The 14,180-nt window shown below is 45.4% G+C and overlaps 1 protein-coding gene across 1 annotated transcript in view; it reads right to left on the minus strand.

Annotated features, from left to right (window-relative positions):
* The window catches only part of LOC123521527 (tubulin alpha-2 chain-like), a 370,965-nt gene that overhangs the window by 282,260 nt on the left and 74,525 nt on the right, over positions 1-14,180 (minus strand). The window contains exon 2 of the mRNA XM_045288659.1: positions 6,023-6,096. Coding sequence (XP_045144594.1) covers positions 6,023-6,096 — 74 coding nt within the window. The remainder of the gene's footprint in view (positions 1-6,022; positions 6,097-14,180) is intronic.

The following is a 14,180-nucleotide window of genomic DNA, read 5'->3' on the forward strand; positions in this document are numbered from 1 at the left end:
AATTTTGTCATGCCTGCATTGACAATCAATGCTCACGGAAGCAGTCATCAAGAGATCAAATGATGCCTTGCAGTGGGTATGTCTACGGCACAAGACCTTTTTAAAGTGTTGAAAAGCAGGAAGGTTACTTGGGGACAAAGGTGTGCCTGATTTTTGCCATAGCATTTTCAATTCCCTTAAATGCATGTGAAAGTTGGATGTTAAATGAGGAAAACTGAAGAAGAACTGAGATGTGTTTGGATCGTGGTCCTGACAAAGAAAATAGAAAAGTAGAAAGGACTACCACAAGGACAGCCACAGACAAGGATACTGTGACTTCATCTCACATACTCTGGACTTGTTGTCAGGAGAGACCAGTCACTGGAGAAGGACATCGTGCTTGGAAAGCGGAAGAAGCTAAATGAGATGGATTGACCATCATGGGCCCAAGCATGGGAACAACTATGAGGATGGATCAGGACCAGATGGTGTTTTGTTCTGTTGTGAGTAACATGGCTATGGGTGGAAACCAACTCATTAGCACCTACAGCCACATCTTAGTCTAGAGGGTGATTTAGGATGGTGAGAGCCAGTTCTGACTGCTAAGGACCGTACGCTGTTTATAGCATTATCTGTAGGCCATACAAAATTATCAACTTAAAAATTGTTGTAGTTGTTAGGTGCCATCGAGTTGGTTCTGACACATAGCCACCTTCTGTACAACCGAAGAAAACACTGCCCAGTCCTGTGCCAGCCGCACAATGGTTCTTATGTTTGAGCCTAAAGAGGATACAGTCGCTGTGTCAATCTATCTTTGTCGCTGCCCCTCGACTTTGCCAAGCATGATGCCCTTCTCCAGGGACTGGTCTCTTCTGACCAAACATGCCCAAAGTACCTGAGACAAAGTCTCACCTTTCTTGCCCCTCAGGAGCATTCTGGCTGCATTTCTTCCAAAACAGATGTGTCTTTTTGGCGGTCTGTGGTACTTCAATGTTCGTCACCAACACCAGAATTCAAATGCATCAATTCGTCCTTGGTCTTTTACTCAGCATCCAATTTTCCCATGCACATGAGCCAAGTGAAAAGCCTTTGCTATGGATTACAACTCAACGTGAGGAAAACCTCACGACTGGACTAGTGGGTAATACCATGATAAACGGAGAAAAGATCGACGTCGTTGTCAAGGATTTTGTCTTGCTTGGATCCGTAATCCATGCTTTTGGAAGCAGCAGACAAGCGCTCAAACATGATGCATCCCATTGGGAAAATCTGCTGCACAAGAACTCTTCTAAAAGGTTGAAAAGGAAGGATGTTACTTGGAGAACTAAGGTGCGCCTGATCCAAACCATGGCATTTTCCATCACTTCATATGCACATGAAAGTTGGACAGCCCGTGCGACAACTGACCTCCAATTCCCAACAGCTGTTTGTCTTCAGGCTCTCTGCCTCAGACACCATGCCCTCCACGTCCAGTCCTCCAAGACCAGCAGCATGTCACTTGTTTGCATTGCCCCCGCCACACTCCGCACACTGCCCACTCCCCACCCTGTCTGCAAAGCAGTAGCAGGCAGTTAGGGCTGTGGAAGAGGCAACCGTGGGAGGCATGACCGTGGGCAGAAAGGCCACCAACCATATTGATCCCAGGCCCCTCCAGTTGCCAGAGCCCCATAGCTGCCAGCTGTGCCTCTAGACCCCAGGTCTGCTCAAGTCAAGCCCAGCTGCAAGACATTTGGGTCCAGAGCACAAATACCAAAGATACCGCAGTTCTGAGAGTCAAGAATTCCTAGACCTCCTCCTTGAATAACATGCAGAACAAACACCATGGTCTTGGGAACCTAACCCTTTCATAAAGGAGGAGTGGTTCTAGGTGAGGCTCTGGCTACAAGCCAAGGAAAGGCGGAGGCTACAAAAGCTGGAGCCGAGAAGGATCTCCCTTAGCAGACCTCCTTTGTTCTTGTCTGTGTTGGTGTTTCTGCCTGCTTTCTCTCAGTATGTTTCCCATTGGACCTGTGATTTCTGGGAACAAGACATTGATCTTGGTGAGAGACCCTTAATACCTAAAAGCACAAGGGAGAGTGAGAGACATTCTTCCACTCCTCTCTGAGGCCCGCCCGCGCTGCCCACCGGAGCCCAGCGCCGAGCAAGGTCAGTCTGAGCTGAGGCTGCTGTGAGGGCATGGGGTGGGGGTGGGAGGAAGATGCTGCGACTCAGGTCCAGACATGTCCCCATTGCCGCACCCAAACTGGTGAGACTTGAACATGGTCCCAATTAGGCTCCCATTTACTGGATAACCGAAGCTATTTTCAAAAGCAGAGAGGTGAACAATCACACCATTGTTCTAGAAGTCGAGCTTTATCTTTGGCTATGAAAGGCAATGAAGACAGACCCAGAAGATTCCCACATTTCCCTGGTGCGGAGACTTGTAGCTAACAAAGCATACATTCCTGCTCCAGATACAGCCTACTATTCACAGCTAAGAAGCTATTTGTCCAGTTATTAAATACCACCTCATCTGTCCTATCCCAGTGTCCTCACAGGAGAGGCAGCACATTTATTTCACCTGGTCTTAGCGTAGCCACTGGGACGGTTGTAGAGCTGAGGAACCTCTAAGTTACTCTCCAGAAGCACATACGTGTTACACCTGAACCAAGAACCACAGCCTGCTTTTTGGTGCTGGCTAACCTTCAGTATCTCTGGGCTTTTGTTCGCCCTATATGAAATGAGACTAGCAATACGTGTCAGTGAGCTAATACATGTCTCACACCAGGGCTTGGTCAGGACTAACACTGACGAAAAAGGGTGTTGCCGTGATGGAAGTGCTCTGTGGCTGCGTTCTCCCATTAGCCGCATGCGCCTATGGAGCGCTGCACATGGAGCTTTCCCAACCAGAGCACCGAGTTTTCACTGCACTCTTGGAGGGTCTTCCTCTTTGTCACAGACCCTCTACTTACCAAACATGATGTCCTTCTCCAAGGATAGGTCCCTCCTAATGACATGTCCAAAGTGGCAGTTCCTGGTACATCCAGTATATACAATACATTATATGCCATATATTACATACGCTATATATCATATGTACCATGTTATCTTATAATACATACAACAGCTGTATTATATACCATATATTATATACACTACATGATATGTGCTATATTATAATATATACTATACTACATACTACAATTATATCATATATGCTATATATTATATAGTAAAGAGCATCATTTTACTACATATTACAGACTACAATATATTATGCCTTATAATAAATATATTGTATACTGTTATATGCTATAATATATTATGTATTACATATGATCTATATTATGGTACATATATCTTATATACTAGTCCATGGCATATGGCCAGTGGCTACTCTATTAGACAGTAAACCCCAGAGTTTAATAAGCAGTAGCTATTATGACAGTAAAGAGACCCAGGGGCACAATGGTTAAGTGTGTGGCTGCTAACCCAGAGGTCAGTCGTTTGTCCTCATCCGCTCCGTGACTTGTTTCCTGGGGAGAAAAGACCTGGTGGTCTTCTGCTATAAAGATACAGCCCAGGAAACCCTCTAGGGCAGTTCTGCTCAGTGACATAAGGCCAGTGGCATCAACTCAAGAGCGTGCAGCAATAGTTTTACAATAGGAAGACAATATAGTTCCAAAAGTCAATCTATTTCCAAAAAGTCAATCAATGAAAAACCCATGCAGATCTGACCACAGGATTTCCATTGGACCAGGTAGGTGGCATTCTGTCCAGCTGTGCATGAGGTTGCCAAGAACCGGGGTCCGACTCAATGGCAACCACAATCATTGCAATGATCAGGCAGTATCTTAATGCTTCATTATGATGTTAGCTTATCTTTTATTTTCACTTAGAAGAACCAGGGGGAAAGGGGAGGAATTTAGTCACTAGTCTCCTAATCGTTTTCCCGTCTCCATTTCAAAAAGAAGCAAGTTCGTCCATTAGGTACCTCAGAGGCATGAAGGCCACCTTGCTTCTGCCTGTGCAGAGCTCACTAAGCATCACTCCTGGCGAAAACCAGACCTGTGGCCAAGGAGAAGTGAGCCTGGGGCTTAGTGATCCATGTGCAACTCCGCAGTTGCACCCTAGGAGGAGCTGGACCTCAGAGGAGAAGGACTGAGTGTGGTAGCCACTAAGGCCATCTCTAGGACCTCCAGCCAGACTGACTTTCATTCCCAACCAGCTTGGTGGCCGTGTTTAAAGAAAAAGGCGTTCCTTCCATGCCCAAGGTGAATTAAATTAGATTCCTCCACATGTCATTATTGTTATCATCTCCACCAGGAAATAAGCAGTCCCCAGGGTTTATTTCATACTGATGTAGCCCAGCATGTGACATCCAAAGGTCATGCATCGATAGGTGGGACTGAGTCACAGACAGGTGGGGAATGGAAGAGAGGGTAGATGCGACAGTGGACACTACCTCTAGGAGCGGGGGAGGGGGGAAAGTGGTGTCCTCTTGCTGGCTGGAGGCAATCCAGTTGCCCACCCCGGGACTCACTCTGCCTGCCCTTAATAGAATCACATTATTTGGCATAGTGTTTTACAACTTGCAGCCTTGCTCATTAATAACCTTGGAACTGCAATAACTAATTCTTTCTGCCAGGTAATTAGAAAAGAAGATGGATTTTATTCATTACATTATTATCCTCATAGAGTAACCTCCCACGGAGCAGGCAAGGAGGGGAAACAACTTGCTGGCTGGCCAATATTTTCTCTTTAGCTTGCTGACTTCACACTCCTCTAATAGTCCTCATGTGAACTGTAAGCCCCCAGGAGGCTTTGATGTACAAATGTCTCTCTCTCTCTCTCTTCCCACGATGGTAGCCACTAGCTACGTGTTAACTATTTAAGTGTAATGTACGAACTAATTTAAAAATAATTGAAGTTCATTCAAATTCATATCCTCGGTGGCATTAGCCAATAGCAAGCGCCTGCCCTGGAAGAGAGAGCAGAATTGGAACTCACTGCATTGGTGGAAATAGTCTGCCCTCCAGCCCGACTCCGGAAAAGAACTCTTGAATGTGCATGTAGGTAAAGGTTTCAAATAACCCTCTTTTTTTCCCCCTGGGGGTGTGTGGTACGCAATCATTTACTTCACATGAGAAACAAACAAGGGCAAACCTTAACGCTCTTCCAAATCCTAAAGGCTCAGAATCTAGAGTTATAATTTGATGCATCAGTCACTCACAGCCCCAAATGCAAAGCTAAATCCTCCCATGCACACAGCACGTTGCTGTCCTTTGAAAGCCTCAAGGGTTTTGCGTCCCTGGGACTGTTTGAGACGCACTTATCCCACAAAGGTGATGAGAACATGGGGCTCTGTGCCTAGGGTGGGGACAGGTGCTGAGATGGATTGAATTTACTGCAATTTGCAGCTCGCCCCAGGGAGACGAAGCCTATAAAAGGCGAGTGAAAAGGGGAGTTGCAAGTAATGAAGGCATTCAGCTATCACCTCTCTTGGGGGAACAGGGCTCAGAGCTGAATTGTCTGGTTCCACTGTCTACACCGCCTGATTATCCAGATAATGGTGTGGTGCTCCCCCTCATTTTCCAAGTGATGCTATGCATGAGGTAGCACAGGGGCTGCCGCTGCTACACATGAGCTTCGCGGTGCAACACCACCGCCCATGGGAGGCCTTGATCCCTTTTTAATAGGTGCCAGCTGCAGCATGCCTACACAGACTTCTAAAAGCAGCCGGATCAGAGCGGAATCATTTAAGCTCTCTCCTAAAGGACTAGAAACAGCAGCTACATGGAGGCACTGAGTGTGAGCAGCCAGCCAGTGGGCAGCCCTGGGTTCCAGTCCAGCCTGGTCTCCATCCAGCCGCTGACCCATGGGACTGAGACCAGCCCTTGGCAGTGCGCTACCGGGCTGGTACGGGACAACTGTCCGGGGTCACATTCAGGGCTGGAGTACTCAGCCAGCACAGGCTCACCTGTGCCTCTTTACCAAGCTGTCGTGGGCAATTCCACACGGGTTTCACTGTAGATCAGTAAGTAAGCTGTGCAGGCACACTTACCTGGACGACTGGGTGCTCTGTGCCTCTCGGGGACTGTCGGTTTGGAAGAGAAGTTTTGATTCCGTAGGAAGATCCTGAGGGGAGAGAGATTCATTAGTGTAGTGGGGGAAAATAAGTGAAATTGCTCCCTTACAGATTGGTAAATAAGCACAAGTAAGGCAGTACAACACCGGCTGCAGCAGCCATAGAGACGGCCTGCTCGGAGAACGCTCAACATGCACTACATCATGAAAGCTTCCAACTGCGCTGGGAGGGAGCGGGAGGGGTCACAGGTAGGGCTTATTTCACAGTAGCTCAGCCAAGTCATGTGACAACCAGAGGTCACGTGATAATGGCATCAGAGGCCAGGTTTGAACCGAGGTGAACTGACAAGTTCTATGAGTTGATCCAACCCTGTGCAGAGTTTCCTGTCAATATTTGTGGCTATCCATCCAGCCACCCGGTCTTTTCACCCCACCTAAGTGGTTTATTGGTTAAGAGGATGGGGTCTGGAGTCAAGCTATATAGATTTGGCTACCTGTGAGGCATTATATACTCATTTAAAGACCGGTTTCCCGGTCTTTAAAAAGGAGATGAAATTGTGTCTGGCAGAGGCCCTGGGTAGTGCGAACAGTTAAAAAGCTTGGCTGCTAACCGAAAGGTTGGTGGTTCCCGGGCACCAGGAAGCACTTCAGGAGAGAGATTTGGAGATCTACTTCAGAAAATCAGCCACTGAAAACTATGGAGCAAAGTGCTCCTTCGACACATTTGGGGTCTCTGTGAATCAGAGTCCACTTGATGGCAGTTGGTTTGGCTTTGTTTTGTTATGCAGAAATGCAGACTCTTAGACCCTACTGCAGATCCTGAGTCAGAAAGACAGGGTTTTTTACACAACAGAGTTTGAGAAGCACCTTTCCATCCTAGAAAAGAGTACACTCAGATGAATTCTTTTGCACAATACATACAACACCCATTCCGAAGAAAGATAGTCCAACAGACTGAGGAAATGATAAAAAATATCACACAGAAGTAAAATTTCAAAGATAATTTCAAAACAGTTGCAACAGCACATGGGCAGGAAGCTACCAGAAGTTACAGTGGTGTCAGAAGAGGACATGGAGTGAGGATGTTATTACAGACACTTGGCAGATCTTGGCTGAAAGAAAGAATACCAGAAGGAGATTTACCCTTGCTATCAGCTCCTCATTTTTAACCTCCCTCCCTCCCCAGCTCCTCATTTTTAACCTCCCTCCTCCTGAGTCCTTGAAAATTTATAAATTATTATTACTTTTTCATACCTTACACTGACCGATGTCTCCCTTCACCCACTTTTCTGTTATCAGTCCCCCTGGGAGGAGGTTATATGTAGATCACTGTAATCGCTTCCCCGTTTCTCCCCCCACCTTCCCCTTTCCCTCCTGGTACCACTACTCTCATTATTGGTCCTGAGGGGTTTGTCTGTCCTGAATTCCTTGTGTTTCCAGCTTTTATCTGTACCAGTGTACATGCTCTGGTCTAGTCAGATTTGTAAGGTAGAATTGGGGTCATGTTAGTGGAGTGGGGAGGCAAAGCATTAAAAAATTAGAGGAAAGTAGTATGTTTCATCGGTGCTATACTGCACCCTGACTGGCTTGTCTCTTCCTGTGGCCCTTCTGTAAGGGGATATCCAATCCAATTGTCTATAGATGGGCTTTGGTCTCCACTCCGCACTCTCCCTCACTCACATTGATATGATTTTTTGTTCTGGGTCTTTGATGCCTGATCCCTGATCCCATCAATACCTCATGCTCACACAGGCTGACGTGCTTGTTTCATGTGGGCTTTTCTGTTTCTCAGCTTGAAGGCTGCTTGTTTCTCTTCAAGCCTTTAAAATTCCAGATGCTATATCTTTTGATAGCTGGGCACCATCAACTTTCTTCACGACATTTGCTTATGCACCCACTTTGTCTTCAGTGATCATGCCGGGAAGGTGAGCATCATAGAATGCCAGGTTATTAGAACAAAGTGTTCTTGCATTGAGGGAGGACTTGAGTAGAGGCCCAATGGCCATCTGCTACCTTAATACTTAACATATAAATATATGTACATAGATTCATTTCCCTATTGTTATATATAAACATGCTTATACATGTACATGCCTATATTTAGACCTCTATAAATGTCCTTTGCCTCCAATTTCTTTCCTCTATTTACTTTCTTCTTCTCCCACTATCATATTTGGCCTTCATTGGGGTTTCAGTAATTCCTCACTGTTACATTGCCCTTGATCAAGCCCCACCAGGCATCCTTGCCATCAATTTTAGAACATTTGTTGTTCCCTTGTCCCTGGGTTTGTTGACACCCTCCTTCCTTTCCCCCGCCTCCCCCTCTCCCGTGTCCCCTCAGAAGCGTCAGTCCCATTATTTTCTCCTCCAGATTGTTTATCCCACCTATCTTATCTAGATGGACATGCAAAGACAATAATAAGCACAAAAACAAGAGAGAGAAAAATGAAACAACAAATCAAAAACAATAACAAAAGAAAAGTCTATAAATAGTTCCAGATCTGTTTGTTAACCTTTAGACGTGTTTTACAGTCGAGTCTGATGGGGTGCCATGCCCTGGCCCCAAAGTCTATTTTTGGTATTCCCCAGGCACTTCATTGCTTTGTTCCCCTTGCTGCTCTGTTGCAAGCCCTTAGCATTTCACCCTGGTGTGGTGGGGTCAGATCAGGAACAATTCCCACATTGTGCCTCCAGTGTTGTCCCTCATAGCGTTATGGGTCACTGAGGGATGTCGTGTCTCATGATGGAGCCAGCCCTATGGTCCTCTCTGTGCATTGGCTGCTCTGAGCAGGAATATCATCCTCAAGGCTTGGTGGGCCAGGGTATGTTCCAGTCTCTTTCCTTCCCTCCTTGTTTGCTCCTGTGTGCTCTGATCAGATGCTCCCCTCTCCCTGAGCTGTAACTTCAGTGCTGTCCTCTGAAGTCAATATAGCATTTTATCATTAGCCAAAAACAAGGCTCCAGGAATTGAAACACCAATTGAAATGTTTCAACAAGTTGATGAAGCACTGGAAACACTCACTTCTCTATGCCAGGAAATTTAGAAGGGAGCTACTTTTCCAATTTACTAGAAGAGATGCATATTTGCATTCCAAAGAAATACGATCAAACAGAATGCTCAAACTATACAATAATATCTCTGATATCATATGCAAGTAAAATTTTGTTGAAGATCATCCAACAACAGTTGTACAAGTACATTGAAAGAGCGCTCCCAAGATTCAGGCCAGATTTAGGAGAGGCCATGGAACAAGGGATATCATTGCTGATGTCATAGGGATCCTGGCTGAAAGCAAAAAATACCAAAAAGATGTTTATTTGTGTTTTATTGGCTATGCAAAGGTATTCGACTGTGTGGATCATTAAAACTATGGATAACTTGAGAAGAATGGGAATTCCAGAACACTTCATTGTGCTCTTGCAGAACTTGCACATGGGTCAAGAAGCAGCTGTGTGAACAGAACAAGGGAATACTGCATGGTTTAAAATCAAGAAAGGTGTGTGACAGGGTTGCATCCTCTCACCATACTTATTCAATCTGTATGCTGAGTAAGTCATCAGGGAAGCTGGATTATATGGATTACATGCAGATGACAAAACCTTGCTTGCTGAAAATGAGGACGACTTGAAGACCTTGCTGATGAAAATCAAGGATTTCAGCCTTCAATATAAACTATGTATGACTTAATGTAAAGACTAAAATCCTCACAACTGGACCAATAGGTAATAATATGATAAACAGATAAAAACTTGAAGTTGTCAAGAATTTTGTCTTGCTTGGATCAATGCTCATGGGAGCAGCAGTCAAGAAATCAAAAGATGAGTTGCATTAGGTAAACTGGCTGCACAAATCCTCTTTAGAGTGTTGAAAGGCCAGGATGTCACATTGAGGACTAAGGTTCGCCTGACCCAAGCCAGGGTATTTTCCACTGCCTCATATGCATGCGAAAGTTGGACACTGAATAAAGAAGACTGAAGAAAAATCAAAGCATTCAAATTGTGGTGCCGGTAAGAACATTGAAAGTGCCATGGACTACAAAAAGGACAAAATGATCTGTCTTGGAATACTTATAGCTAACATGCTCCTTAGAGACAAGGATAGCAAGACATCGTCTTACATACTTTGGACATGTTGTCAGTGGAGACCAGTCCCTAAAGAAGGACATCATGTTGAGGATGAGGCACTGGAAGCACTCATTCATCTATGCCTCTTGGGGATGAGTTATAATTTTCTCTAATAAAATAATAATGATGCCTCTAAAGTGAACCAGGGAAATATATACCCCCCCAAAAAAACCCAAAACCCAAACTCACTGCCATTAAGTCAATGCTGACTCATAGTGACCCCTGTGGGTTTCTAAGACTGTAACATGAGTAGAAATCCCAGTCTATCTCCCATGGAGTTGCTGATGGTTTTGAACTACCTACCATGTGTATTGCAGCCCAACGTGTAACAACTGCACCACCAGGGCTCCTTAGGGACATTTATAAACCATAGATATATGAATGGATTTTGAGCTTGCATTTATTTGTATCCCTAATCTAAGAACAATTAGTTCTTATGGCAACGCCCTGCTCAACACTTGTCCTCATGAAGAGAACACTGAAGACATGGGTGATATAGCAAAGTGTGGTGAAGAAAGCAGATGGTGCCCAGCTATGTGAAGGAATAGTGTCAGGCATCTTAAAGGCTTGTCTTAAAGCAAGTAGTCATCTAAGTGAGGTGTCAGATAAATACACAAGGAAGAAGCACGCCAGCCTGTGTAATCCCAAGGATTGTAAATAATAAAATCCAAATCCACAGGAGCAAATGACTTAGAGCTTAAATTCTGACTGCTCAGTTTGCAGAAGGCTATGGATGACAGTGAAAGCCTAAAACCCATATGCAGAGTCCCCCATGTGAATTAAACTTCTGATGAATACCATCTGAGAATGGGCCAGGGATGGACATGGCTTTGTTACCAGACAGAATGCATCATAGGGTGGATTACTGCAGTTGTAGCTGTGTCAAAATGCTACACTTTGTCATCTGATTTCCCTTTTGATCTATGTATATTTGCTCCAGTTTTTAGTATTTTCTGCTTTCTTTTTGATTGAGATTTTTCTCTGTTTCATTCTGTGATTGTTGTTGGGTTATTGGGGTTTTTTTTGTTTGTTTTGGTTTTGATTTTGTATGTTTTTCTGAATAGATACATTTAGGTAAACCTATAGAGACAACAACTGGCTGAATCATTTCTTAGGGGCATGGCAGGGGGAGGTTGGTGGGAAATGGGGAGCTAGCGACAATGGGTACAAGGAAGAATAAATGGCCTAAAATTGATTGTGGTAAGGACTACACAACTCTTTTAAGTATGACTGAACAACAGGGATGTATGATATGTGAATTATAAGTCAGTAAACCATTTTCAAAAGAGGTTTCTATTAGGTTAAAAATTAAAGTCAGGACTAAGTGCACTTCACCCAAGGCAAGGCATTGTTAGTTGCCTCTCATGCATGCCAGAGCTGAACAAAGACCACGGAAGACCAAAAGAGAACTGATGCCTTTCCGTGAGGAGGTGGATGAAGACGATTGGCTATGCCTCTGGCTGCCAGAAGAACAAACCAATCTGCCTCAGAAGCAGGACAGCCAGCATGTTCCATAGGAGTGAGGATGGGGAGACTTTGTGTCCCCAACTTTCGACCAGTCCCTGGAGAAGGGCATCATGCCTGATAAAATCGATAGTGGAAAAGAGAAAGACTCTTAGTGAGATGAACTGACGTAACCAATGGGCTGGAACATGGCGAGGATGGATTGAGAGAACAGCCCAGGACGACTGGACAATGTTCCATTCTGATACATTTAGGCTTGGAACCAACTGGGCCACCCCTGACAGTCAGCCAGACACACCACAGGCCTAGTTCAACTTCACATGCACTCGGACAGGACTCACCTGCACACGGTCACATAAAACCAGAGGACTGCTGTATTGAAAGATGAGGAAATGAAGTGAAATGATTTCTGCTGGGACTGAAGAACATTATCAATGAGATAATGTTAGCAGCTCAGTTCCTGTCATCTGTGAGCACTGGGAAGGAAGTATCATGTACGTAAAATAAAACCTGTTGGCATGTGTTCACATCAAAATTTCATGCCTAATTAGGCAAAACACAGGAAAGCTGGAATCCTGCTCTGGGGAGACTGGATAGCCAACTGTGCTCCTTCAGGGGCCAGGCCAGGCAACGCCCGGTCTGGGCCTCCGATACCCAGAGTTCTGGCTGCCATGGAAGCTGCTCACCAGCCACCCTGCAGGCAGCTCAGAACAAAGAGCTCTGAATGCCTTAAACTCTCTCTGTTCTTCCCCTTCCCCACTTTTCAGGGACTTCCACAGGCACAGCAAGAGACAAGAATTCTTCTTCAAGTGATTTGTTGGTGGGGTGCTCCCATGAGAGGGGCCACAATAGGGTTGTCAGATACAATACCGGACCCCCAGGTAAATTTAAATTTCAAACAACACAATACTTTCATTTTTAAAATCTAACCCAGATATTTCATATATATTAAAGAATAAAATTTTTTTCTTCTCTGGAGTTTAAGCTCAATGGTGTGACATTATTTTGACTTGCCAGGGGAGCAGCCTAGGCAGGGAAGGGAGGAAGTAGACTCAACAGGGGCTTGGCTTCAGCTGCAAGCCCCTGGGACTCCTGGATCTGGACCTGCCCTGCGGGAGGGGTCGCAGAAGGACTCAGGACCTTGAGACCAAACGGACTGTCAATGAGCAAGGGGGTAAGGAGGCTCCTCGGCCAACAGAAAAATTCCAGAGAGGGACCATAGCTGCCCATAGCCAGTACAGTCATGGCCTTAACACATTTAGTGTCTGACCATTCAGGGGGCCAGCATTCCAAATTCAGAGGGTCAGCTGTAAGGGGAGGATTTCTTTCTATGTTGTTTTAAGGTGCAAAAGAGACCCCGCAGCTCAAATATGGTGTAAGGAGAACATTGAGTCAATCTTAAACAGAAAAAGGCAAAGACACACCATCCAGATGCGGGAAACCGCATAATATCGTAATGGCTTCCTAGGGTTTGTAGCGTGTCCTGAGCCTTCAAAAGGGTGTGGGAGGGCAAAGGAAATGGGTACACAGTGTGATGGGGACGGGTCAACACATCCCAGTTACAGGTGGGGCCACAGAAGTGAAACAGAACCATGATTGGAGCACATAAATTATGTTAGAAATGCTTACAAGGTTAGTCCAGGGCCTCTGACCCATGCAGTCAGGGCATGGCTCATGACTACCATGGCCTCCCTCAAGGGCACACCAGGCAAGCCCCTATGAAAGAATGGCCCTCCCTGGGCTGGCTAGGCGGCCAAGGGTGGTAATCCACTTTCTAGTGCACTTTTCCTGAGAGCAAGACTGTTCACATCCCTGGTTAATGGTCAGAAGGAATTCGATGTGGGTTTGATTTACACAGGGATTAGTGCTAAGAATTTAAGCTCTAATATGCTGTGGGCTCTGGGGAAAGGTCCTTCCTCCTATGAACACATGTGGGAGAGCTCCAGGGGCCTTGGTGTCCATCGATCCTCCCCTAGTTCTAGGATGTCACACCAGAGGGACCCTGTGTCCAGAGAACATGCCCGGCTCCATTCCAGTTCTTCTTTCTCTAAGGCGACCAGATTTAACACTGGTACAGCGGGACAAAAGCGGGACACCATTGATGAAACTCATATCCTGGCGAAATGGCCACATGGCAGCCGAAAACCGTATACCCTAACTAGTCGTGCATTCTTTCCAAAAATCGGGACTTTTTAAAAATGCTGCGGGACACGGGGAAAATTGTTAAAAATCGGGACGTCTGGTCACCTTATCTTTTTCAGTAGTAGTGGGACCTTCTCTCTCTCTCTGCTCACTTCTTTCTTCTTATTAAGACAACAACAACAAAAATCAACTGAGACATTTAAGGTTTATTGTGCCAACCTGGCCAATAAACACATGTGGGATCAATTAAAAGTGAAGAGCTAGATGGTTCGGTGAGCCTTGCTTTTCTAGTTCTCTTGTCTCTTGCTCTCTGATGGTTGGACCAGAGTGCAGCTGCTGTAGCTAATTCTCGGCCTCAGCTGGTGTGTTCGTCTGGGTACTTTAGAGAAACAAATCCACAGAAA

This window comes from Echinops telfairi, unplaced genomic scaffold, assembly GCF_000313985.2.
Source record: "Echinops telfairi isolate 266 unplaced genomic scaffold, ASM31398v2 ScPeMD7_23;HRSCAF=83, whole genome shotgun sequence".
In the NCBI taxonomy this organism is placed as follows: Eukaryota; Metazoa; Chordata; class Mammalia; order Afrosoricida; family Tenrecidae; genus Echinops; species Echinops telfairi.